The 27,404-nt window shown below is 42.5% G+C and overlaps 1 protein-coding gene across 2 annotated transcripts in view; it reads right to left on the bottom strand.

Annotated features, from left to right (window-relative positions):
- Positions 1 to 3,373: 3,373 nt before the first annotated feature.
- Positions 3,374 to 27,404, bottom strand: part of sdccag8 (SHH signaling and ciliogenesis regulator sdccag8) — a 43,295-nt gene continuing 19,264 nt past the window's right edge. For both annotated transcript variants that reach the window (XM_084562316.1, XM_084562315.1), the window contains 5 exons: positions 24,336 to 24,463; positions 20,091 to 20,199; positions 18,209 to 18,340; positions 4,816 to 4,942; positions 3,374 to 4,530 (listed from right to left, as the gene is read on the bottom strand). In XM_084562316.1, coding sequence (XP_084418442.1) covers positions 4,492 to 4,530; positions 4,816 to 4,942; positions 18,209 to 18,340; positions 20,091 to 20,199; positions 24,336 to 24,463 — 535 coding nt within the window. In that variant the 3' untranslated portion in view covers positions 3,374 to 4,491. The remainder of the gene's footprint in view (positions 4,531 to 4,815; positions 4,943 to 18,208; positions 18,341 to 20,090; positions 20,200 to 24,335; positions 24,464 to 27,404) is intronic.

Here is a 27,404-nt window from a genome sequence, read left to right as displayed (position 1 = left end):
CTACAGGTACTACTACTCCTACTATAATACTACTGCTACTACTAAAATCTGGTGCTACACTTTGAGCTAACTGCTGCTGATCATTATACAGGCGCCAGCAAAACATCAACCTCCTGTATTAACATCTATGCTTGTACAGCTGCTACTCTTATTGTACAGCTATTACACATATGTAGGTTAAGATAATGATAGCATGTTTGTGTACGCGCGTGTGTGTGTTTGTGTCTGTCTGTGTGTGTGTCTGTGCGTGTGTGCGCTAAGTCCAGTTATGGTTTCAGAACGTATCTCAAAGCACAGCAGTTCAGAAGGATGAAGTTCCCAAACCAAGAGCTTTACTACATTACCCACAAAGCAGTGATATCAATGATATCTCCATAACTGCAGAGGTGAAAACGAGAGGACAACAGCTGGTTTGAATGTTTGAATGCCCCCAAAGTTTTTTTTTTTTTGTTTAGTTTTTTTATGTACTTCTTAACTAAAAGTTCCTCTGAGTTTAACTCTCCTCTGTCCCCAAAAGGGAAAACTGAAACAGTACTTTGTTTCAATGACAGAAAGCTTTACTGTGACATATTGTTATCATGGCTTTGGGATCCACACCACACGGCTGTACCTCTCTGTCTTTGTGCAGGAAAGAAACTGCAGCAGGAACAGATTCGTAAAAAGTCTAGGATGGCAGGGTGGCGAGGAGAAAAAGAGAGGTGAAAATCTCCAACAAAGAAATATGTGATAAATCATGACGTATTGATGAGCAGCGAGGTAACAGCAGGTTTCCTGTTTCCTGCAAGTTTCTTATGAAGAATTAAAAAAGAGAAAAAAAAAAAAAGAAAAAACAGTATGGTCTGTGAGGAGGTATACATCAACTGTTATGGGTTTACAAGAATCACAGCAATGGCTATAAAATAATATATGTTCTATTTATTGTTCTTCTCATCGGTTTTATATTTAACTTTTTCTATTGTTGTTACATTATTCTAGAAAAAAATATATTGTTATTTCTTAGGGCTGAGAGGAAAAAAATGCACCTCAAGAAACAAAAATGGCTGAAGAATGTAGGAGGGAAAGCAGATAGCCTTCCTGCTCCATTGTTTATTTTAATGTTTTTGTGTTGTTTTGTGACAAAATGTGACAGCCGAGAGGTGACGGGACGCTCTAAAGACAGATTCTAAATGTCCGGGACGATGATAGAGACACTGCAATTTATTTCACTAAATCCATCCAGCAGGATATTGACACAGATGTTTGATCTTACCCCAGGTGTGTGTTGGTGATGGCTGAGGCAGAGTTCAGAGAGAAAGGAGGTGGAAGTTGAGCAGAAGGGAAACAAGTGCAGCACAGAAGTCTGAATGTAAGGGAGGAAGAGGTTCAGTACTGATCTGTAAGTGCCACTGTTTACTGTAGGAGAAGAGAGGCGAAGGGGTTTGTTAAGTCTAGTTCGTTCTTTTTTTTAAATGTTTAGATGAAGAGAGCTGTCTTTCTCCACCTTTATTTAATGATGATCAGAGTTGCATCCTGACTCTTTAACGCGTGCCGTCACTTCTCTGGTCTTGCTTGTTTGCACTCGTTGCATCATGTCATGTCTTCCAGTTTGACCAACAAGATTTAAAATCCCCTCAATTCCTCTGTCTTCACACGCCGGGTAAGCCTTATGGTTTAACTCAGAATAAGTCAAGACCTTTGACATCCAGCATTTCTGAGTCAAAAGAAATCAACAAATGTGAGAAAATATATTTTTTAAAATCTAAAATCTCACCTGCATCTAAAAAGAAACATCACATGGAAGACAACACCTTCAATATCTGGCAGACAGATTAAAGAGAGTATCTGGGGATGTGCTCTTATTAGGCATAGAAAATTGTATTCCAGTATATTTATTTGAATGTTTTTATTCTCATCATTGACTTGAATTTATTTTCTATTTAATTTATTTGATGTCATTTTGATTTTGGCGTGTAGCAGTAAGGGGGGTGTAGTCGTGTTTTGTTCTATAAATAAATGTCTCCTTTATCTTACTTTACAGATAATCTCTTATACGACACATTACCTGTTTTTTCCCGCTGCTCTTAAGTCCATACGCTTTACTGTTGCACATCCACTAAACTGCTATTAGCTAGTGAAGGAGCTTCATGGCAGAAACTAAAAGGATGGCGCTGGCCTGCATGCTGTAGTCCTCCTCTGCCTGCTCTACCAGGCCTGAGTCAAAGCAGCACTCAGAACTCATATGAAAAATAATTCTCTGTGATCGATTGCGTCTCTCTGGCACAGCTGAAGCAGCTGAATAGTTCAAAATGAGTATAAATCCCACCCAGCTGGCACCCTGAATGGGCTCGAGCAAATGCTCCCAACTATTTGGAAGATTTTCAGCTTTGATTTGACCCAGGTCTGCGAGCAACTGAGGAGCTCTAGCTGTATGTGCACGCTTAACGCCTAAAATCATTAGAAACCAGAGTTCATAAAAAAAATAGCGCTTTGTAGCTTTGGCCACGGCACTTTCACACCATCACTTTTTATATGATTCAGAGGAATCTGATTCAGCCCCGCTTTAAAGGAGGATTTTTAGCTTTTTTATGTTTTTAAGAAAACAAGGATTTTTAAAGCACATCTACCCTCCATATTCAGCTGCTAGCGTTGATGTTGCTCTGATGTCTAGAGTTGGCAGGACCTGGATGAAGTGTCTGTCATACAGAGACGAGTCAGAGCGGTCAGTACACATTGGGCAGTGGGAATTTTTAGTAATTTGCTCAGTATTTATAAACTAAATGTTTGTAAACCCCCACAGATTAATAGTTGCCCTGATTCCTCCTCTGATTAGAAAAGTTTCCCCTCCAACTCTCCTTTAGTTCTCAAAAAAAAAAAAAAATCAGGTTTGTGTGGAGAGTGATATTCTGGGGTCACAGATCATAAAATATGTTCCTCCAACTGGTAAAGAGTGGAGAAGGTGATGCTTTGTAATCAGTTGTCTCAGAGGTTATCATCAAATTGGAGGTGGAGTTTCAGCCTCCTCTCAGCTTTACTGGGGCCCTCAACATACTCAACAGTATGTGAGATCTCTGCACTGACTCTTAAAGCTGCTGTTTGTACTATACATCTATCACACAACAGATCTGACTCTAGTAGAGTTTCACTAATATGTAAAATTCTGTCAAAGACCTACAGCTCTGTATTGATCAGGTCCGTTGTTAATGAACCTACGACTTCGGCCAAAAATCACAAACCGTGCTCCGTGTGGCATTTAATGCAGATAATAAGTCAGCGGCTCAAGTGTCTGGAAGGATTTCTGAAAGTCTTTGACCTCATGTCCGCAGCCGAGCCCCTCCCTTCTCTTATCTCTCTGGTACTAGTCTACTATCATCATGATTATTAACATAAACAAGCATGAGATGCATTTATTTATAAACAGCAAACATGTACAAATATTACAAAGTATAGCAGTTTTAATGCCATGTCCATCTACTGTAGCTTTACAGTTGTGTGAGACACCTCTGGACAGCTTCCAGCTGTTCACAGAGTGGGCCATGTTTCCCTCAAGCACCGTAATACTGTAGTCAGCTCTGCTCTCTGACGTGTCAGTGAAGCAGAGAGTGTGTTGACTCTCAGACGGTGTCGGGGAAACTCAGTGGATCTAGAAAGATTGACAGAAAAGCAGATCAAACAGCCTTTTTCTGTCCTTCCTGCTGTCAGGATGCAGTGCTGCTGGCCAGTGAGGCCGCGAGGATGTGAAAACAACAAATTACCATCAACATGAAGCTGTGTTTTTACACTGTACATCCTTAGTATTTTTACACATAAAATGTATATGATAGGGATGCACATTATTTTCCTTCTTACAGACAGCTTCAATAAAGCACTATGTCAATCTGCTACGCTTGTGTCATTTATAACCGTCTGAACTCATTCATCTTCTGTAACCACTTGTCCTGTGAAGGGTCGTGGGTCATCGAGAGGTGGGGAACACCCTGGGCAGGTCACCAGTCTATCGCAGAGCTAGCACAGAGAGACAGACAACCATTCACACTCACATTCACACCTACGGCCAATTTAGAATCACCAATGAAATTAATGAACATGTATTTGGATGGTGGGAGGAAGCCGGAGAACGCAAAGAGAAAAATAAAACAAAAAACAAGAATGAGGCCTAATGGTTCTGCCTATGTTTTCTGTCTACTGGTTGTCAAGGTGAAAATGCCTCAAAAAATCTTTAAAAATAAAAGGAAATAAGCATGAAACATATTATTTGTTCTGATCTGGAAAAAAAATAGAATGTAAAGAAACCAAATAAGTGTTTGCGCTGAACACAGCATCAGTACCTTTAATCATGCAACACATCAGGCACACTACTGACATGTAACGTATAAAATCCAACACTATTTAAATAATATTCACATAATAATGTTCCCTCTTGCTGCGTAATGTCCTCAATAAAAAAATATAAATAACAGTTTATGTTTACAGAGTGTAGGAACAGCCTCAGGATGAAGAGGAGACAGGCAGGACTCAAGTGGACAGAGTATCGGCTCGTCTCACGTTTGGGAGCTAGAAAGACAAACACAACGTTCAGTGAAGATGGTATGTGAACGTCTAACACACACACACTCACAACCTCTGATGATGAATCACAGCAGAATATAGACAACATGTTTTTCAGCTAATCCAGAACCAGACAGAATCATTAGTCATGAAGGGACGAATGTCTTCTTACCGATTTTATTTTAGTAAACTGAAAACTATACCATGCTCCAGGAGAGAACAGACTACAAATTCTTTTAGTAACAGAGGAGTGAGTCACACACACACTCCTCTGCATTTGCGTGTTTGTACCTCAGTGCGTAGGTTCTGCATCTCCTCGCTGAGTGTGTTTCTCTCCTGCATCAGCTGGTTCTGTTTGGCCAGCAGCTCACACACCTGCTGGGCGCTGCTCTGACAGTGACGGTCCAACTGCTGCAGCCTGCAACACACACACACACACACACACACACACAATATTGACTCAAAAGTGTGTGAGAAGAACGTACCCTCCTGGCTAATATAAAACCAAATGTTGTAAATATTGAAAGAGAGCTGGATCCACAAAAAGCCTTTAATATCACTGGACTTTGTGTTGATCAAACGATCAACACTGTTTGCAGGGATACGACAGCAGTGTAAGCTTTTTCTACTGAGAGTGCGGACCAGGACACGTTGGAGAAGAATAGGAAAAGATCGGATATTGACCAGAGGTGACTGATCCACGTGTTGTCGCCCAAGTTCACACACCTCATCTGCACAATCTTTAACAATCATTAGACAATATTATCAATTGATTGAAAGGAGATTCCAGTTTAACGGTTAGGGGCGACACAGTTGGATGTTTTCCAGACAGGTTAAATTTGCATTGTTCACATGTACAAATCTAATTGAGAGCTATCCACTCAGGTGCATCAGTTAAATGCTGACATGAATTGACATTACTTTGTACAGATCTCATTTCACTTTGACGATAAAGAGTTTCTAACAAAAAAAAACAACACATTTACCATGATCCCTTTTATAAAAGCAATGAAAGACGAGAACACCTTTTATAGCCACTGTGTGTTATTGTTTGTTTACATGCCCCAAAATATTTGGATATAACTTTCAAGACACGTGCAAAGTGCTTGCACTGTGCAGCGTCAAAATTGCATGCAGTAAAATCAGAAGTGGTTTTTCCCCACCTTTGTCGACAACACTAAATTAATTTAATAGGACAAGAGGACTAAAACCAACCCACGTTTAAACACTGCTGCTCCCATCGATTACAATCTATTCCATCGATTCTGTTTTCAACACTTGCTTGAATAACCTCAGATAATATCTTCCCTGTCCCAGTTCAGAGTTTGAGCAGCAAGACTCTAAAACACTAATGTTAACATTTACATAGAGGCTGCTGATGTACATCTGTCTTTGCTACGTCACAGTGTCCCCTTTAGAGCAGGGTTTGATAAAATAAGTTAAAACTTCTGAAGGTGCAAGTAAAAATGACAGATTTTAGAAAAGGTATTTTAAAAGAAATCATTTGTAGTTCTGTTGTAATATACTAAAAAACCTTAATCGTGGGGAGAGTTGTTGTCGTGTGCAGCAGGGACAAAGTGACGTATTTGTTCAGATTGAATCAGAAATTACATCGTTTCTCAATGAAAGCAGAAGAGGTGGGGACTATGAGTTTTTTTTCGTGTGTGTGTCTGGAGGTTGGATCGGTCAAAGAGAATCACTTACAGATAGAAATAAGAAGGCTTAGTTAACTTGTCAAATAACTCGATGCTACTTGAGGTTATCTCTCTCATAATCAGCCTGATTAAAAAGTTGTTTGAATGTGCAGTTATGAGGTTTTGATCTACGACGTCCCAATTAGTGTGTCCTCTCTGACACGGCCGCTCCTGCAGACAATGAACTCTTTCACTGCACACTGGGATTAGTGTGTGTGTGCGCGCGCGCGTGTGTGTGTGTGTGTGTGTGTGTGTGTGTGTGTGTGTGTGTGTGTTCCAGCTGGGGTTTCGGGGTAAGAGTGTGTAGCGAACACCGTGTGTGTTGCGTGTGTGTGTGTTTGGGGGGGGTGGAGGATGAGTGTCTGTTAAGATATTTCCCACCAGCAGCCCATTATTTCACCCATTCATTCATCCATCCAGGCGGTCATCCCCTCCTCGAGTGCAGCGGTGAACTCATTCACACACACACACACACACACACACACAAATAATGAGACAGAGAAAGCTCTCAGCACAGGAATCCACATTTGCATAGTCAACCAGTTTCCATATTTCTATCTCTGAAAAACTTGTCTCTCAAAGGCCCGCAGAATTATCTGGCGACCCTTTGGTTATAATCCATAATATAAAAACATATATACAATTTATGAGTACGCATCAGTCACAGGGGCTATTTTTCAGCTTGTTATGAAGTACGGTTAGACATTTTAATTAAAGAACGTGATTGATACAAAGGAAACACATAACTTGTATTTTCTCCGTCTCTAATCTTCAGTCTGAGCAGAGAACATCAGTCTCTGGTTGAGTTGCTCGGAGCTCAAAAGCAGGCTGTGATGAGAAATCTCAAGTAGGAGTTGCTTGGATATCAAATATAAACCCCAAAGCTCTGAAAAGACGCTGCTTTATGTATTCAAGAGTGATCATCTTTCGCTTTATCTGTCACTGTTTCAACAGGTTCAGAAGGCGACGAGTAAGATGTGAGGACTACAGACAGAGAGGATAAGAGAGGAGGAGGATGAAGAGGGTTGTGGCTTGGGGCAGATAGAGAGGGAGAGGGAGAGAGGGACAGAGAGAGAGAGAGAGAGAGAGAGAGGTAGCTGGGGGGGAGACAGATGCCCCTGCCCTGCTGGTCATGTTGGCAGTGGCAGGGCTGCCTGCGTGTGACAGACGGGGGAGGCCAACATCCCAACTCTGCTACGCAATCTGCTCCCTGCTCCCTCCCCCACATTGTCCTCACTCTGCCCTGCACTCTCTTATTTTCCACTTCTCCAGCCCTCTTCATTAGGAACCCCACTCCTCCATCATCATCAGTGTCTCTGCATCCTTTTTCATCACCATCCATCCTCCCTGCTTACGCCTCCCATCCTCAAGCCTCCCTTTCCTCCTCCTCCATCCCGACTGCAGGGCCCGAACGAGCGGTTTATCTCAGACCTGAGGTTCTGTCCTGTCCTGGAGGCCGAGGGCGATGACTCCCCCTCTCGCCTGGTGTTCCTACAGCCGGCTGCCAAGCTGTCCTGACCAGCCACCTCCCCCCCCCCCCCCCCTCCCCCCCCCCCTCCTCACTCCCTCCTCCCACTCTGCTTCTCCCTCCTACGCCATCACACAAGCACCACAGCACCACACAGCAGGGCATCGCCACGTCACACAATAACACAACCACACACAGAAAGAGCCCCGCTGTGGTCGAGCGAAGACTCTAGATACGAGCGATGTGCCGCTTCACAAAGCGCAAGAGATATCAGCTACACACACGGCGGAGCTCCTAAAGGTCACAAACAGAGCCTGTTGTTCTGAAGCTGTAAATGTTTGATGAGGGAAGTGTTGAGAATGTGTCGTCTGAGGGCCTTTAGCTCCACACCAACAAACTGAGTCACGCTGAGAAAATGCCAGTCCCTATCCATTCCCAACCTCTGATACTGATACACCTTCAAAACAATCAAAGACGGCAGAGATTTTGTGGCGATGACCGTCCTGCTCCGAAATCCACCGTTTTACACTTTGTCTGCTGGTAGAGATAAATGTGAAACTGTGGAGAGGATTTATCCGCTCATTGATTCCGTCTGTGAAGTTATTTCTCTGAAGTGAGCCACGGCTCTCTCACAGACGACACCCTGCCAAGATAAACAAAACGGTCCAGCGTCTCATGAAACTCATGACCTGATTTTAGGCTGACTTTAAAGGGTCAGTTTTAAACTTCAGTCGATGTCAAAATGAAAATCGTAATGTCTCTGTCTTTCCAAAAACGACAACCCTTAGCTCTTTTAAGGTGTGTACAAACAAGAAGAGACAAGCAGTCATGTAATAACAAGAAACCGAGGGAGGTTAATTCAATTCAATTAAATTCAAATCACTTTATTTGTCCCCAAGGGGCAATTAAAAGGGCATAAACTAGCTAAAAATAGACGCGATTAATGCAGCTCAGCGAGTTGTTTGATGATAGGCAAATTAACTAACATGATGTTATATATGCTATCATACTGAACTAATATCAGCTTTGATTGAAAGACTATTGGAAGGATCTGATACAGCTAGCAAAGTTCCCCAAATGCAAATAACTGCTGTCCACGCTGCATTCATTGTTGGTAGTTTCTTTACAAAAAGCAGCAAATAACAGCAAGAAGAGCTAGCTTCATCCATACACTAGCAGTATGTTTATGCTCTGCTGGTTTTACCCTGAAACATTTGGGGTGAGGAAATACACTAGAGGGTTACTGAGGCAACCAGAACCTGCAATGTCCACTAGCGAGTCACTGTCAGCTACAAAGAGATGGACGAAAAGTCAGTCGCTTTATATTTTCATGGGGTCAATCCCAGACTAAATAAACCCCACATTTTCAGCATGACAAAAAAAAAAAACACTGGGTTAATTTGGTGGAACTGACCCTTTAATATCACATAACAAAGACGTGTGTGACAGTGTTCTTCCATTTCCAAACAGTGACTGAGACTGAAATATCCAAACCAATTACTAAAGAGCTCTAGTGTTATATAAAACTGTGGTGAAAGCCAGTAGGCTTCCACGCTCGCCGCTGACACGACGGTAAGCGAGCTGAACGGGTAGCCAGTGAATCAGTCGGTCAGGTCGTGGCCTGAGATGTTTGAAGCGGCTGCAGGTTGTAAGCTGAAGCTTTATGTAACGTGGCAAGTAAAAGCTTTGACCCTGGCACACATATAAACAGCCGGACTCGGTTTGACTGGCCAGAGAGCCGCCAACCTCTGGCCTTACACAAAACACACGCTTTCTCTAATCCACCTCGCTTCACCTTCAAACCCAACCTCCGAGGGCTGTGTGTGTGTGTGTGTGTGCATGCGTGTGTTTCTGAGTGTGATTAAAGTAGCGCTCCTTCCAGCAGCTAAAGCAGCAAATCCAATAACTGGCCTCTATCGACTGGCACACTCATTAATTAGGGCTTAATACGGCTTAATGCTCAGGCACTGCCCTGCACTAAACCACACACACACACTGCAGGCTGGCTCGCCTCTGCCCGCTGCCTGGAACTGGTGAGGAAGGCAGGAAGCTTGGATGGATCTGATGGCGAGACAGATTAAACGGATGTTTGGGTGAAGAGGATCTGCAGGGGGAGAAAAACGACGGCTGACAGTTTGCAGCGTCAGGTGAGGGATGATGGAAACAAAGAAGTCTCCAGCCATCACCTCCCTGCCGCCTGCTGCTGGCCTGGCTGACTGCTGAGCGGTCCGGGTTACAGAGCTTCCCCACTGACCTGGTGAAAGGACACCACCTGCTGGATCCGAGGGTTTACTCTCTCAAATACACCCACACTGAAATGATTCCTAGAAAAACACCTGAAACGGCCTCCAGAGCGGTCCTGGTAGTAAGTGTGTATTTTGCTCTGTAGCAGACATGATAAAAGCAAGTTTTGCTGGGAGGCAGTTTGCAGTAATTTCCCCTGACGGCCCAATAATCAAACTCTGCTCACAGTCTGCACCTCGAACCGGCGCGCTCTCTATTGACTGCTGCTACTAAGGAGATTAATTACAACACACACAGTTACCTCTCTGCGGTATACATCAGTCGTAGCCCACAGCTAGTGTCTAAACTCTGTTGTGTTTGTCTGTGTTTGCATATTTATTTACAGGTGGGAGCATATGTCCTAAAGGCATGGTCCAAAGGGAAAGTGCTAACGTCACGTCAGAGAAGCAGAGAGACATGATAACAGACACAGAAGATCTGGAAGCAGCGTTCAGGTCTGTCATTCATCAGCCCCGTATGAGTGCGTGCAGCCTTATTACCGAACAGATCAGCCGGTGGAGCGTGTCGCTTTAAGAAAATATTTATTGCACAGTGCATAGATTATCAAGTTGAAAAAAAAAGCCACATACTAGACTAATGCTGTAACTGTATAATCTGTCATGTAGCTCTAAAAATAACCAGCACGCATTAATACAAACAGTAAGATTTAGTTTGGATTTTCCTCAGTTTTTAGGATTTGATTCTGAGACTGAAGATTAACACTGGCTGTAATTAAAGAGCAAATTTCAACTCCTGTAACGAGATCTGCAACAATAGAGACAACACTTTCACACAGAAGAAAAAGGGATTATGAAACTGGTGTGTTTCAGTCAAACCTAATGAAAACCTCAGTCTTGAACACGCAAACATTTGACTGAGTGAACCTATGTGTGTGTATCGCGCAGCATGCCTAGAGGCTGAAGAACGCAGGCAGACGGCCTCGGCTTGCCTGGTTACAACAACACTGCCAGGGGCGCGAAGGCTGCAGCTGCCACACACACACACACACACACACACACACACACGCACACACAAAACCATATTTCACCCAACCCCAGGCCCACCATCACCACCCTCACACCCCAGCGCTCTAGCTAAAGCTTGGCTGGCGCACAACTGCACTCAAGAATATGCGTGCGCCTGCAGGCCTCGCCTCTCGTCCTCTCCACCAACCTGTCATGCCAGTTGTTGCTCCCGCTAACGCGCGCATTTGACATGGGAACACCATCGGTGACGCTGTGGGTTTTTGATTAGGATGAGACCAACATGCATTCCCTCAGCGTTGTTTGATTTCTTTCGTTTTCATTTGATGCCACCTTTCATATCCAGATATGTTGTTTAGATGTTAATTACTCTGTAAACGGACGAGCAATATCACAAGCCTGCATCGTGTGTGAAAAAAAGTTTTATGTCCCCGATCCAAGTCACACGGCGCCAGCACCCTGAATACACAGTAACACATATCACATATATTTTAAATAAGTATATAATTCTGCCTGCTCTAATTTCAAATGCGCAAATATGTCCAGTTTAATTTTGCTTATTGTTAAATTTGCTTTTCCACTTAGGTTTTCTCTTAAAGGATAAAGGTCAAGTAACTTTAATATTTTTAACTAAGCTGGCATCAGTGTTTTCTAAAAACAGACGCAATATGTGTATAAAGTTTAAAGTGTCATCTAATGGCCCAAAAGATAAATCCTTTCCAAATTCATCTGTGAAGAACCTTTGCAGGAAGTGAGAGCGCTCTTTTTACATTAGTTTGACATGACTTTCAAACTAGTTAGCTGCTCTCCAGTGGTTTTACATGTTCTGTTTTGTGTGCCAGATGTTAGTCGCCTGCAACTCCTGCCATGTTTGAACAACTGATATTTAGTTTTCCCATTGGGAATACATCAATTAACAGTTTGTTTTTCAAAAACTAATTAAGCTTGACTTCTATTTCCTCACTTTTCTTGAATTATGTTTTTATTTGTTGAATTTATTTGTTCTTTGTTATTATCACAGCAGGCTGATATTTCATGCTAAATGCTTTCAAAATTGTGTTTAGCATCTTGTTTTCATGTCTGAAACGTGCATCTGATTCATGTGTTTTAACAGTTTTAATGACAGTTTTTATATTGGTGGGTTAGATCCTTTTTATAACGTTTTAATTAATTTACTCCATGCTACATTTTCGATTGCACGTTGCTGTGCTTTACATTTTTTACTAAAAAAATTCCAATTAGGCTATGAAAAATTAAGTTAAATTACTCTACAGTCAGGTAAATAGAAACACAAAAAGACAGCAAACATAATGTCTTCTTCTGTTGTCAGAGTGACATTATTGCTGAATGGGAGTGGAGTTGTACGAGAAAAAAGTAAATAAAATCTGATTTGAAAGCAGCTGATTCATAAATCTAAAACATTATTGTACAATTGTGTTACAGGACTCATTGAATATGTACCAAATAATATTTCTGATATTACTTCTTCCTCTGTGTTCAGCATCCAGAGCCATCAGACTACATACCTGTCTGTCTTTTTCCTTTCCAAATAAATAATATTAATTCCATGAACAGAGAAATGAATAAATAAATGGCAATGAATGTGGAAATCAATTCATCTTTTTCAATTATACACCCAGACTTTGGTCTGATAAAGCTTCTAGCAACTGGATTTCAAAGTATTTTCTTTTATATTATTATATAATAAATAAATAAATGCTACAATAAAACAAACTATTAATGCAGAGAAAGTCTGAAATATATTCATGATCTGACAGCTCTGTAAACAGCTCTGGATCTCTGCTTTCATTTGTATTAACAGAGGTGTCGGTGCTGCTGCAGGCTGCTATATCATCTATTCGATGTCAAAGTATTTGCTGCCTGGAGGCCTGACGACTCCTTTTTAAGTTGCTCTTGTTTGAGCATTTGCTTTCCCGGCATTAAAGTGTTTCTGCTGATGTTAATTTTAGCATTGTTCTAAAGAAGGGGCAGGTGTTCCCGCGCCACTTTTCTACTTGTAGTTTTATGAAGTAGTGTTAGTGTCACTGACTGGGGCTTGAGATGTGACGCTTTGCACAGTTAACGCTCCAGCTTGCAAGCCTCTGGCTACAGCCCGACATCTGAGCTGCAAATCTGTGCGCCTGTGTGTTTGTGTGTGTGCGCGACTGAGCTGTAAAGCCACCGTTTGACAATGCTCTTTCAGCAGGCCGCGCTGCGGTCGCTCCCGGCTACAGAAGCCAGCTGGGCAATGCAGAGACAGAACCGATGAGAAACGGAGAAGATGATGAAGGAGGAGGAAGGACGACTGATCAGCGCCATCCAGAGGTGAGAACAAGAGCAAACGAAAAAGGGATCGAGATTTCCTCACATTTAGCTTCCGTTCACATCTGAATATCAAGTCAAGCTATAGTGAATATTTTTAAACACACTAAATATAATTAGACTTTACATTTCCTGTATGGGTAACCAGTTTAAGATTATTTATTTGGACAGAAAGCTCAGAAAATGTATGTGACACCTTCGGAAAGCTGCTGTGTTCTGCTTCTAATCTTCTACAGAAGGCTTTTAATCACTTAAAATCATGAACCTGCTTTAACATGCTCAACTCTTAACTCTATGAGGAACACATGATAAAGGGGAAACGGTCTGTATTAGCAGTCTGTAGAAATGGAATATGAAGCATAACAGTTCAAACTGGGCCTTTTTTGTCTTTATCCCCACACTTCACTCCTTTATTATCCCCCTGTACCTCCAAGATCGCACACACAGTAGCAACTCATCACACGCACAGATGAGAGCAATGAAAGCTGTCCTGTTTTCTTCTGCTCAGCCTCTGCCAACTTAATTTGCAAATGAAAAGTTTTGCGAGGAGCGTCCTTTTGCTTCTGGGGCATGGCAGCACACTGTGTGTTTGGGGTGGGGTGGGGGGGGTTGAGAGAGTGTGTGTGTCTGTGTGTGTGTGGCAGGAGCCCAGATGAAGCAGCCCTCGCCCGAGGCTCGCTGTCCGCCCGCGGTAGCAGCAAGCCTGTTCCTTCTTCCCCGGCCCGCCGCGACCATTTGTTCCATTAACCAATCTCCTGGAGCCTCTGGTGCAAACACACACACACATCCACAGGCATACATACTTCAACAACTGCTTGCACAGCTCATGCCACACATGGCCCTCCATCGCTCCTCCACCCTCCATCCGCCGCTCCATCCCTCCCCTCCCTCGTCTGCGCTCCTCCAGACGCACGCACCATCTTTCTTCGTGGAGGCCATATGGCTCAGTGAAGCCTGTGGATCTACAGACACATCTGCGTATATGTTGCTACTCCCCTTAAAGGGCTGCACAGTGAGATTTACACACCTATACAGTCCATGCACAGACTCACGGGCCTGACAAACACACTCTGCTGTCACTATGTGTGGTTAAGCAAGTGCTATGTCGTACGTGCGTGTGAGTCTGTGTATGTGACCTAAGTGTGTACATGCGTAGTGATAATTGGTGAAACAGCCTGCGAACAGCTGTGAGGTGAGAAAAGGTTCCGTGGTGTTTCGTACAGAAAGCAGAGGGGAGGAGGAGGAGAGGGGAGTAAAGTTGGAGCGAAACAAATCTTAGGCATGAAGAGAAAACAGCGGTCACAGTGAACTTTTCTCTTTCTGTATTTTTCGTATTTGTCACCAACTGACAGCGAACGGTCAGAAAACAATCATGCTTAAAAAAAAAAAACATTTCATAGTCCAGGTCCAATCAGTGGAAAAAGTTCTAATTTACAATTAAAAGAATCAATTAACAGTGGTACATTTAAGAGATTTAAGAGAGAAGTGCACATGAAAGACACGTGTTTCCAGTTCATCTGATACACTAGTGAAAAAAATTCTTAAAAAATCTTAGCTTCATGATTGTTACAAAAAACAGTGTCAGAAAGGTGGTGATTCAATTGTAAGATCATTCTAGAGGATGTAGTTTGTGGTGCAGTTAAAATGGGTTGAATTAAACACTTTTTATTTTAAACTAGTTATTTTAAACAAATCCTAAATACCACAACCTTCATTAAGATTTAGTGCAGAACGGTTATAGGTGAATACTTTTGTTTTCAATCGTGTACCTAATGAACTGGCAAGTGAGTGTATGTTAAGAGCCGTGGTGTCTCACTATGATCTCACGTTTCTCTCTAAACTGACTTGTATTTAGATTTTTAATTTTGCCAAACTTCCTCTGAAAATATAAAAAAAACGACTTCTTTTTTGCATATTTTTCTTCCTGCATCTGTAATTAGATATCTTGTGTTTGGTTTACACTCTGAGCTTTCTCACAAACGTCATCTGACCTCACTGAGAAACAATCTATATGCACTTTTAACCGATGCCGAGGCAATAAAGATTAATTATTGTTATAACAAAATGTCACACAAAAATGAAGTTCAAGATCTATTGAAAAGTTAAAGAAAAATCTGCATATAAATTATACATTTAACCTAAAAAAAAATATATATAAATGTAAAGTGTTTCTTGAATCAACATTTAAAATCTTTAAATTAATTATTTTGCATAATTATTCTCTAACTAGCTGCTGCTCCACTCCACCGCTCCACCATCCGTTCTATCGCTTAAAAAAAACAAGAAGCAACAACACATAAATAGTGAAATAAATAATTAAGTGGTGCAGCAAAAACATTGTGTGCTAAAACCCCTGTGTAGTTTGGCAGTCGGCTTGCCCATGTAAAAATAAATCAAGCTGATTTTCCAAATGTTTTGTGCGTGGTGCGCTGTTGCCGCTCTTCGCAGCACAGATTGCAGGCCGATGGAGAGGCTGTGGGGAGGGGCGGGGCGCTGGATATTGAACCCACTTGCACCAGCTTGTTAACACGTACACCTTAACCCCCGAGCAGCGCAGCAAGGCGCCCGCCGAGCGCTCAGGGGCCCGCAGGGACCGACCAACATACACCCGATGTATGGAAACGTTTGCTGAGGATTACGAGAACATATATACCCGCTATTCGGTACAAGAAAAGTACATCTGACGTATCGACAAATATACACGCAAACAAACTACGCTCAGAATAGAGATCTCAAAGTTCAGCCTCTAAACATCACAAACACAGAAATCTCTTCTAAAGCTGCATAAAAGATACTTCTGGCAGGTTTTCTCGTTTGCCCTCAGAGTACTATCAGTACCAAAAAAACACATAGAGAGGAAAAACAAGTACCAGCTGCAATGTGTATCATCAGCGTGAGTCATGCTTCGCTCCATCATCTCTGTATTGTACCTCCTGATAAGAAATCGCCTAAAAAATAAATAATGATAAATACCACACACACATTTCCTGCTCAAACCGAATAAATGCACACACCTTCAACCAAGAGCAAAATGAAACCCTAAAGTATGTGGTCCAGCGGCTCGACCGTCCCTCTTAAAGTGACCTGGTATAAAGCTGAACTCCAGAGATTTTTAAATATCAGGAGGATTCATCGACAAACTAAGTGTCAAAGCAGAAAATAAAACTCCTGCAAATGCCAAGAGTGATTATCGTGGTTCAGTTGGGAGAAGAGAGAAGTTAGGTGCCAACTTCCCAGCCAATCCACTTTTGGCAGCCACATTCCTGCTCTGCTAAACCTCCTGAGAACATGCAATAGCAACCCATGCACACACACATTAAAATACCAGCATAACATATGCGTGGAAACATACAGAATATTCATACTTCGCACTCTTTGACAACTTATACCGCTCTTTCTTTGCATGAAGCGCACGGAAACAGTCGCGCACACACACAAGCGGGAGACAGCTGTGACTTGGTAAACTTTGTATTTGGCAGCGTCTAACTGTCGACAGGTTAACACCGGTGGGTGGTAGACAATATGTAGTGTCATCGGCGGAGCAGGAGAGAAGGGTGTATGCGCTAGGCTGTGTGTAAGAGGAGTTGGGTGGGGGGTGCACTGGGGTAGAGATCCTGCAGAGTGGGGCAACAACACCCACACACCCTCGCCCACATTGGCAGAGCCAGGCTGTATGCCAGGCCCCCTGTGGAGACACACACCAACTGGGCTCCACACTCAAGGAGGAAGAGACCCCCGCATAAGAAGCAGTTTTAGTTGCAGCTTGAATACGTTAGAAAAACCAACAAATATTCAAGAAGCTCGTCCCAGAGACGTTTGGATATTTTATCTTGAAAATGAATATTTAAGTATCAAAATAGCTGCAGATTAATTTTCTTTTAACTGACAACCGCTTAAAATAACTGTTTGGTGCAAAACCAGTGAATGGTGAACGAGGCAGTGTTGTGGGACAGATAATTTATCAAGTCTGTTTTCCTCTGGGGAAAAGAGAAACACTTAGTAGTGATCAGTTTGTGGGATCCATTATTTAGTCAGCACTGAATTACACGACTTCTCACAAAGTACCTACTTGTTAACTGCATCCTTCATTTGAGCCACCGATGTGTAAATCAACAGCTATTAATGATTCATCTGATAAACGAGCACTTCACATCCTTATTTTAAGCCTTTTTTCTTCATTTCGCAGAGCGCCTATTAAATATCTTCAGCTGATTCACTTCAACCGTTTAACCACTCAGGAACATTTTGTGTTTTTCAGCACGACGAGTTAAAAAATCTCGCCTCTACGCAGACAGCAGGAGAATAAACTGCTGACTCAAAAACCTCCAAGTCAACAACAATTAAAACAATAAAACAAACATCAGATGTGCAGGAGATTGACTGGTTGGGGACAGTCTGTACTTTATTTATTTTTTTTTTTTACGAGGCCTGCTGCCAACGTTCCACAAAAGGAAAGGAATAAACTCTAAAGAGCTCACACTGCATCAAGGCTGCTGTTGTTCTAATAATTAAAACAAGTTTGATCTTAATATTGATTCCTACGTAGGGTACTGCTGCATATGTGGCAGGTGTTAATTCAAATGAAAAGGTCAAAAAATATCTTGAACCTTCTTGCTAGGGGAAATAACCAGCCCTAGTTGTACTAATTGTGTGTTTATTTAATAGTAAATAACACAAACATGTCCTAACAAGACGTTCATTTTATCTGACAGTCTTTTATAGATTTCTTCCACCAGATGAGAGGCTCAGTCTTAAGTCAGACTTCCTGTTTCACTTTTTTTTATGTGATGCATGTTTTATGATTTGTGTTGTTCTTGGTCTGTATGTTAAAATTTTTATCATGTCCTATCAAGAACCAGAATGCTTGATAAAGATAAAGATAAAGTCTGAAAATGTGTCAAGTATGTGTGTCTGTGTACGATGTGTTTGCATACCTGTCCTTCATGCGCTGGTGCATGCGGCCGTGCTGGACACACTGTTCCTCCATGTTCGAGCAGCGAGATCTCAGACTCTTCACCGTCTCCTCCAAGTGTTGCTTCTCCAGGGCCAGCTGTTCCATCTCACTTCTGCACATACACAGAGACACTACAGCTGAAAAATCACTGTACCATTAAACCATGCACCGTAAAACGTTCAAACTGTACGAATGCTTTATTAAAGATTATGCTTTGCTGTACACCTGACTTGGGGCAAAGTTAAAAAAAAAAAAGTGACTATCTGATTCAAACTAATCTCCATTTGAAAGATCCTTGGATACATTTTTTTTTAAAAATGCCATTTTCTGCATTTGTTGCAGTCTTGTGAGAATTGTTTAGCATGACAAGTCTCACAAGACTGCACGAAGAGATTGGTCCACATTTAAGGGACATCCAAAACATGACAGAAGTTACAACTCAGAGAGCACCGACTGGAAAGGATGACGGCAGAGAAGAGCAAAAGCGAAAATACCACAAATCTGCAAAAAACATTTGTTTGAAAACTGAAATATCTAAATCAATGGAATTGGGACCCTGTGAATCAGACTCAAATCTATTCAGGAAACCAGTATAATCTGATCTCTAGTAATTATAGAGATCAGAATATTAATGGTCCAGTGTGCAGGATTTAGGCAGATACAGTAGCAGTAGTTGCATGTTGTATAGTTAACTTTTCATAATCACCTGTAGGCTAAATAAATATGTTTGTGTTTTTGTTAGCTCTAGAGAAGCACCTTTTACAGTTCAATCTGTAAACTCACCACTAAATCCTACACACTGATTCTTTAAGATGTAAACTGATTAAGAAAATGTATTTGCACAAAGTAGAAAGTTTAAACTGTGTCTCTCAGTTGACAAGTGATGTAATCTTCCACTCATTAATATTCTGACCAGTATTTTACCTTTACTAGACAGCAGTATTAGAGAAGGAGGTAACATGAAACTAACATCCTTCATCCAGACTTTGTTTTCTACTACATCGGATGTCCTGAACCCCGTGTCTATTTCACAGCACTACACAGCCCCATCAGCAGAAGTCCGCAGTATAAGACACACATAGTCAGCGTGACTAACTGCTGAAAACAATTCATCACTTTTCTTATTCATCTTGCTGCAACTGTCTCAGTGTAACCTCACTTAGCCCGACTGAGGCTGTCCAGCAGGACTTTAACCGCTACACTGGGCTTGGACTCCAGGAGCTCAAACAGCCCGAGGCACAAAACACACCAACACCACGCTGCTGCTAAACTCCATGTCACACACATATACAGCAGCCATGTGTATCAGTGAACTCCTACCCATAAAAACTACTGCGTGGATACGGTACGTGTCTATTTTTTTATGTCCTTCCATAGGAAACTACACTCAGTGTGTGTGTGTGTGTGTTGTGTGCACATGTCCTGTGGCTGGTGAGGCCAGTGCGGTCTGGCAGGGCCAGATTGGGGGCTGTCATGTGACTAATGTGCAGCACAGCTCCAACAGCTGACAGGACACTGGGCCCAGGGTCACTCTCATACACACTGACAAACACAAACATATACACACACACACACCCGGGCAGCCCAGATGGAGAGCTGGGCAGGCCTGCTGTGACTACTGTAGCATCAGGTTAACAAGAAAACAGGTCAGACTGGAAATCAGTGTTGTAGCGTGTCGATGTGGTCCGTCCGAACAGTCTGAATAGATGACGGTTCGTGAAATGATGACAAGGATGTTCAGCAGTTAGAAGAGGTAAACAACCGAGTGAGAAAACAAACAACTGCCTTCATGAAAAAAAAAAAAAAAAATGACAAAGTAAAAAGTGAAGATATAAAGAATGAGTGAATGAGAAAACACTGACCTGCTGTTTTCCGTCGACTCTTCCAGTTTTGCCCCCAGTTTGCAGCACTCCTCCTTCAGCTTCCTGATCAGGGAATTCTGGGAACTAAGGAGGCCATCCAACTCTCCAACTGCAATCATTCATGGGAAAACTGACGGTTACTCTAGAGTGAAACAGCACATATGACACGATTCACTTTCACTAGCTGATGCTGGGCTGAAGCAATATCTCACCTCAGATCTATCATTCTAGTCAACGTGTACGTTTAGACACTGCCAACTGCCTTGAGGACTCAAGGACTCAATTATTAAAATGATTAATTAGGACTTGTTTACTATAAATGCTGAATTTCTTTGAACATTGTGATTCTGAGCAAACATTTACTGTCTTCAACATCATCGTCAGTTTGAGTTACAGATAACATGTTGTGTTTGTGTGGAATACGTCGGCTCATTTCAGTGTTTACGTCTACGTCTCATGAATGCAGACAATTACCAAAAGAGCCTAAACGTGAACATTAAATGTGTGGGGAGTCTGTAACTTGAAGAACCCTAGAGATGGCTTAAGAGGCGACCAATGCCCATATGACAACAAACACAGTTTAGGGGCTAACAGTGTAGAAACCTACACATGCAGCACAGACACTTAAAGTGAAGAAGCTCAGTTAAAAGCCCTTAACATTAATCTGATGCTTCACTCAGTCTTAGTTTAGGTAATAATGAGATGTGCTGTCGTTTTCTACAGGTTTTGAAGCAGCCACTGCATAACCCTAAATACATATTCAATCTAAAACATGTTCAGTTTCATTAGGTGGAAATCTTAAATTTCTTTTTAATAGCTTAAAGTCATCTCCTCCATAGCTCAGACTGTCACCTCCAAAAATTGTGTTGTAACACATGTTAGATGTCAAACTGAAGCGTCATCACTCTAGTGAATATGTCACAATCTGATCTGACTTGAAACCTACAATATTTTCAGATTAATTAATTGAACCGAGTTGTTATATGCACTAATTTTCTAATTATACATATATAATAATGTACAATAATGAAATAATAATGTGTTTAAATAAAATAATTTACGATCTACCAGATAAATTTTAAGCTATGGGATTTACTGCTGACAGGATTTCATTGTATTTTCATTTTATTGTTGAAACTATTTAGGAGGGAAAAAAAACACGTTTTCATTTTCAACAGACTGCCTGACATACTGTATTAGTGGGAAGAAATAAAACTTAAAAAAAAAAAGGAGAGAGAGCATAACGGCTACTTCTGTTAACACGTTAGACACCAAATGGCCTCACATATCTACCTTACGGAGGAGAACAATGAAACCTACTGTAAAACACATATGTCTCTTTGAATGTTTTCCCAAAAATGCTTTCGTCAACATTTACATTAAACTGATGCTCAGAGAAAAAACGACCACAGAGAGTGGAAACGTAAAGTCTGTGAGGTGCAGTAAGAGAGTGTTTTGTTGTTTGGAAGAGCACTCTTTCTCCCCTCCATCCTTCTCTGCCACGTCCTCATCCGCTCATGGGGGCCTCTTTCTGTACAATCCAACACTGGGCTTTCATCATTCCTTTGAAATGGTCCACGTCCCGCGCTCCAACATATGTCTGCTCTTTTAAAATAACAATGGCTGCCGTTTGGATCGAGGCAATGATCCACCTGCTCCAGCATTCTGTTACCGCCAACCAAGAACCAAAAACACCAAGGACTCGCAGTCTTTGAAAAGTAGCTTGGACTTTTGTTTTTTTTTGCATATTGTGGAGAAAAGAGGAGATAGTTTAAAACGCAGAGGAAGAGACGTGATGGTACATCTCTGCACTAAATAACACAGCACTGATGTGCAAATGAGAGTTTAGACATTTAGATCTTCTCCCCTCTGTAATAGACCTGCTAATATATAGGATATATAGGAGAAGGTGTCTAGGATCATGAGCACCTCATGCTCTGACCGTGTTTCTAACGTGAGGTTTTATTCTACTGTACAGTCTCTGTCCTTAAATCGCTGCATGGAGAGCAGAAATTGGATGCCACAGAGCATTTAACTATTAAACTTCAACTACACACGGCCGTGCAAACACACACACACATGCTCTCAACAAAGTTTGGTCAGTGCTGGAAAAGTTGCATGAAGAATGCTAATTAGCTGAACAGGCTTTGAATGCGTCTGGCCGTGCGTAGGCCAAAAAGAACCCTGGGACACAGAAACACAGCAGAACTGGCACTGGAAACAAACAGAGGAAAAAATGAGGGAGGGAGGGAGGGATGGAGGGAGGGAGGGAGGAAGCCAGGCAGGGAGGGAGGGACGGAGAGAAACAAATATCTGATATCATCTAGAGGCTGCTCTGTACACATTTACTCAAAAAAGCAACATGAGGGGGGAAAAAAAGTCTGATAAAAGGTGGGAGGGAGTGAAGAAGAAAGGAGAGGGGGGACGGATGGATGGAAGGAAGGACAAACGGATGGACAGAGAGGCGGGATTTGGAGAGCAAGAAAGCTAATTATCCAGCTCGTCTGTTGGGTTGCACGGGGAGAGGAAGTGATGCGAGCAACTAAAGGACGTCCACCCCTCTATCCCCTCCCCATCCACAGTATCCTGCTGTGCTCTGATGTCAGCTCTCTTTAGACAACATGTGTGCTGCCGACACGCGCCAGAAACAAACCCTTTGTTTACCCCCCTCCTTCCTCCCTCCCTCCATCCTTTCCTCCCTCCGTACCTTCCATCTTTGTTCTGCGTACCAGCAGGCTCCCTGGTTGTTGAAGGGAACCACAGGTAAATAAAAAGATGGTAGGAGGGAGGGAGTGTGGAAGAGGGTGGGTGGTGGATGTGAGGGGGGAGATCCAGATGGTGCAACAGATGTGCTAGCAGCAGCAGCTCTGCTGCGCAGACAGACATGGAGCTCTGAGCCGGGTCTCTCTGCTGTGCCCTGAGAGTCTCTATTCTCCTCTTAAGGCTTCTGTTCTGCTCTTTTGAGGTCAGCTCAGATGAGTTGTGTTCCTGTCCATGTTGTGATGGGTGGTGGGAGGAGACAGGAGAAGAAAAACTACGTCCTTTAGCTCGAAGACTGCAAGTTCAACCCCTTGTCCCTGTCCATATTCAAAGATCCGCCCTGCTGAATTATCCTTGAGGAAGAGACTGAACCCCTCCTAGCTCAATGGCGGTTAATGTGTAGCTGACCCTGGTCAACTCGTTTTGGATATTAATTGCTCCACCAGCTCTGCTGTTTGTTTCGAACTTGCTCACATCAACCTAACCTCTAACATGCCTGGAACTACAGTAAACCTCACGTAGAGGTGTTAAAGGGTCTGTCGCTCTGCACTGACAACGTGTTAATGCAGGCATTTGGGATGACAAAACCCACCCATTTGATCTGTGAAAGCTGCTATTCACACTCACTTGCCAGTTCATTAGGTACACTAGTGAAAACAAATGCACCCATGTATATATATATCTGCCCTGCACTTAATCTTTGCTTCTTGACTGTTAAAATGTTCAGTTTATGATGAAACAGAAAGGAGGTAATTCAACTGTATGATCATTTTGGAGGATGTAGTTTGTGATGCTGTTAAATGGATGGATGGAATTAAACACTAAAGTGCTTCTAGTCCACTGACTAAAATGCTGTTGTCAAAATAATAGAAACATATGTCAGTTCAATAGTATTACAAACAACAGCCTCCAAAATAAAAACACACATCAATCAACATCTCTCTCAGATATTTTACATAAATTCTTAATACCATACCATAATTTAATGCAGGACTGTTATATACGAATGCATTTGTTTTCACTAGTGTACCTAATGAACTGGCAAGTGAGTGTATTTTCAGTTGATGTAAATTCAGTGTTTTATCATGCCTTTCATTAGTTACTGGTTCAGTCTGCTTGTTGTTCTCATCTAAAGGTCGTTTTCTTTGCTAGGATGCATTATTTAAGAATAATAAAGATGATGACATGCTATGTACAATAACTAAACAAGTACTGTCATAAACTATTGAGTATAGACAAAACATCATAACATTTGAACTGTGGGTCTGAGATGTGGTGCAACCTAAAATTTATGAGCTTTCACCGCTTCAAACCAAAGCTGGTCCAGTGGTGAGGACAAGGTTCAGCAAGCGGAAAGAAAAACATCATATCTGAGCTGATCATTAATAATGTATTTGGAGAAACGAAACAATAAGTTGCATCACAGGTCGAATGTATTTTTGTGCAAGACCACTGCTGAAGACAAACCTATTGCCCGTCACTGACCTCTTTTCAGGTGTTGAGACTCTGTCTTCTGCAGCATCGCAGTCAGCTCTCTCTCCCGTTCTCGCGACAAATTGGTCACGGATGCCATTTCCTCTTCATGACTCCGTTCTGCAGTCTCTCTGTCCTGTCTGAAAAGAAGGAACAGAGACGTTATAGGTACATTAAAGCCTTGTTTCAAACAGAAGCAGTGATGAACTAAACAAACATGAACATTGATATGTCATCGACCAACGGATCAATGACATATCCACTCAATAAAATCTAAATTGTGGGCCCATATTCTGTTATTATTATTGGCATATCATGTAAAAATGTACTCTGCTTGTGATGTTTATTGCACAGTTTCTAATCACTTTCCTGTTGAGGATCAGCTGCCTCAACAACAACCAGACCTTGAACCACATATAGCACAGTATTAGTCTGTGATTAACAACTTCTTACTCATCTTCTGCTAACGGTAGAGCATGACAATCATTTCTATGTTGTGCATTAAAAGCACAATCAGGACCATGGACATCTGATGTAAATTGTGTTTTACTCCTTCACTATACTGCTGCATTAGAAGACGTATCAATTAGTCTCTAATGCATCAAAGTACCTTCTGACTTTGCAGACTTATCCTAATTAAAATGTATTAAATGCGAACAGATCTTTATTCATTTATTTATTTATTTATTTATTATTAATTGCTCCTAAAATGAGACGTGCAAACTAAGAGTTATGTGGAGTGTGAGATCATATTAAATCACGGGAGTATAAAAACAAATTAGCCACCTGGGCAGGATATATCCGTGAGAATCTGCGGCCGTGTATTCCTAATGCATTCCTGAACATACTGACCAACTGTGTCAAGATAGTGAAAAGGTGAGAGATGAAGCAGGAGGAGAGCAGCACGCACTGTACAACAAGAGAATGGAAGAAAAGGACAGAGAGGACAATGACGGTAAAGACTCGGGGGGTTGAAGGGTAAACGTGTCAGGCCACTGTCAGCCTGAAGACCCCCTGAGTGATACTGCAGCTGTCTACAACACACTTGCACTCAATAACAGCAGCAGAGAATAATAGCTTCATCCACTGATTGGCTGGAAGTCAAGGAGGAGGTTGTGACCCAGAAATGTGCCGCGTCGCAATAAACATTAAAGACGCCGTGATTTTATTTAGCTTGAGCTGCTCGTCATCTGTGCCTTGCATAACTTGTAGCAATATAATTCAGCTTTGCATATGCAACACTGATGCTAAAAACACACATAACACCACGGTGACGCAGGATTAAATCTGTGAAAAATCCACAGAAGAGGGTCCACATATGTGTAAATATGTATACACAGAATACATCTGACTTCAGGCCGGTGTGTTTGGTAAACTTGAGTTTGTGTCAGCATCAGAAGTGAGCAGGTAAAACGCAGACTCAGGTGCTGTTGGCTTTGAACGACGCTGCATTTCTTTCCCGTTTGAAACAAACTTTCTAACTCAACTAAGTCCAAAACGTGCTCAAACAACAGAGAAACAGACAAAAGAAAAAAAAAAAACTACAAAGAGAGTAAAAAAACGAACAAATAAACAGAACTCTTCCTGAAGTCCAAAGGCGCTAATGAAGAGAGAATTCTCCAGTTTAAGTGAAAACTTTTCTCCCCTACAGCGCTTGGCCTGCATCTCTAAAGTGACCGCGTCTGTCTGTTCCTTCGTGTGTGTGTGTGTTCTCCTGCTGTCCTGCTGTCTGGGGTGTGAAAGCGGGTGGCGGGTGTGCAGGGGACACAAGGAGACTGTGTGTGTCTGTACGCGTATGAGTGTGTGTGCGAGTGAATGAACCCCCGCTGGGCTTGAACAGCAGCCTGAGCCACCAAAGCGCACACCAGGGCTCAGCGGGAGATGGCGGGCAGGCGTTGCCAGCCATTTGGTCCTGCAAGAGGTTCCAGGGGGCCGTGTGGATTTGTGTATGTCTATGTGTGTGCGTTTGTGTGCGATTGGGGTGGAGGGTGGTGGTGGTGGTGGGGGGCTCACACCAGACCTGTTTACCCACCAATTAGCATCAGACAGACCGCCAGAAAGTTCCAGCAGTCAGCAATAGAGGTGGTGGTGGCGGTGGTGAGGAAGAGGAGGGTGATAAAAACTGAGGATAGAAAAGCAAAAAGACAGAGAGATACACATATGACATCTGTTTGGTCTTGCTCATCTACTGAAGCAACATTTACAAGAATAATCTAATAAAGTAAAAAGAAAAGAACAAACTCGAGGCCTTTTTCTCAGGTAGGGGTGGGGAGATCCTGAGGAGGAGCGCCGACTTAAAGTTTGGGCTCAATAAGTTGGGTCTGAGTGTTTCTATCTCCGTAACAACGACCTGAGAGTCTTGTTGAAGATCAAACCAAAGCCGGCAAATTAAAGTCATCTTCTTATTTCCTCTGCGCCATTTTGTATCCCCAATTAAGTGCAACATGTTTACTTACAAAATGCTGTCACAAAATGGCTGATGATGAGCACTATCAAATTAAAGCATGAAAAACAGAAAGGAGAGATCCAGAGTCAGCGGAGAGCCAAGCCCTGGAGCTAGCGTTAGGGGTGACGAGTAGAGCAGAGGCTGAATATGCGGGGCTGGAGATGTATAATTCTCCTTGGGCAATAAGCTGCCTTCCAGTTAATTGGTGAATGGGCTCTGGGATGCTGCCTGTGGCAGGAACTCTTGTTTGGGCCTAGGAGGCAATAGACTGAATGTTCAGTTAGCAGATAGCTGGGCCTGTTTGTCTATGCCTGGCCTGACGCACTGTAGGACAGCTTGATAAGTATGGCGAGAGCTGCATGGGCCAGGGGCCTAAGGTAGGCTGGAATGGCTCTGGGGCTGCGGCCAGGTACAGTGGCTGCTGGGTAAGTGGGAGGTGGCAGAGGCGGTGGCTGGCTGGCTGGCTAGCTGGCTGGAGCGGTGAGGAAGAAGAGGGAGCCCAGTCCACACTGCCTGCTTAAGTGGGCACTATTCAAGCTGTTGCCCATTAGATGTGGGGTGCCAGGGCCTGACCAAGCGCGGAGTTTGCAGCACCCCATGGTGCAGCCGGCATCCCACGCCAGAACCACCAAATG

The sequence above is a fragment of the Chelon labrosus genome (genome assembly GCF_963514085.1).
Source record: "Chelon labrosus genome assembly, chromosome: 15".
Lineage (NCBI taxonomy): Eukaryota > Metazoa > Chordata > Actinopteri > Mugiliformes > Mugilidae > Chelon > Chelon labrosus.
Note: the sequence above shows the minus strand (reverse complement) of the source record. Positions and strands in the feature narration are given on the sequence as shown.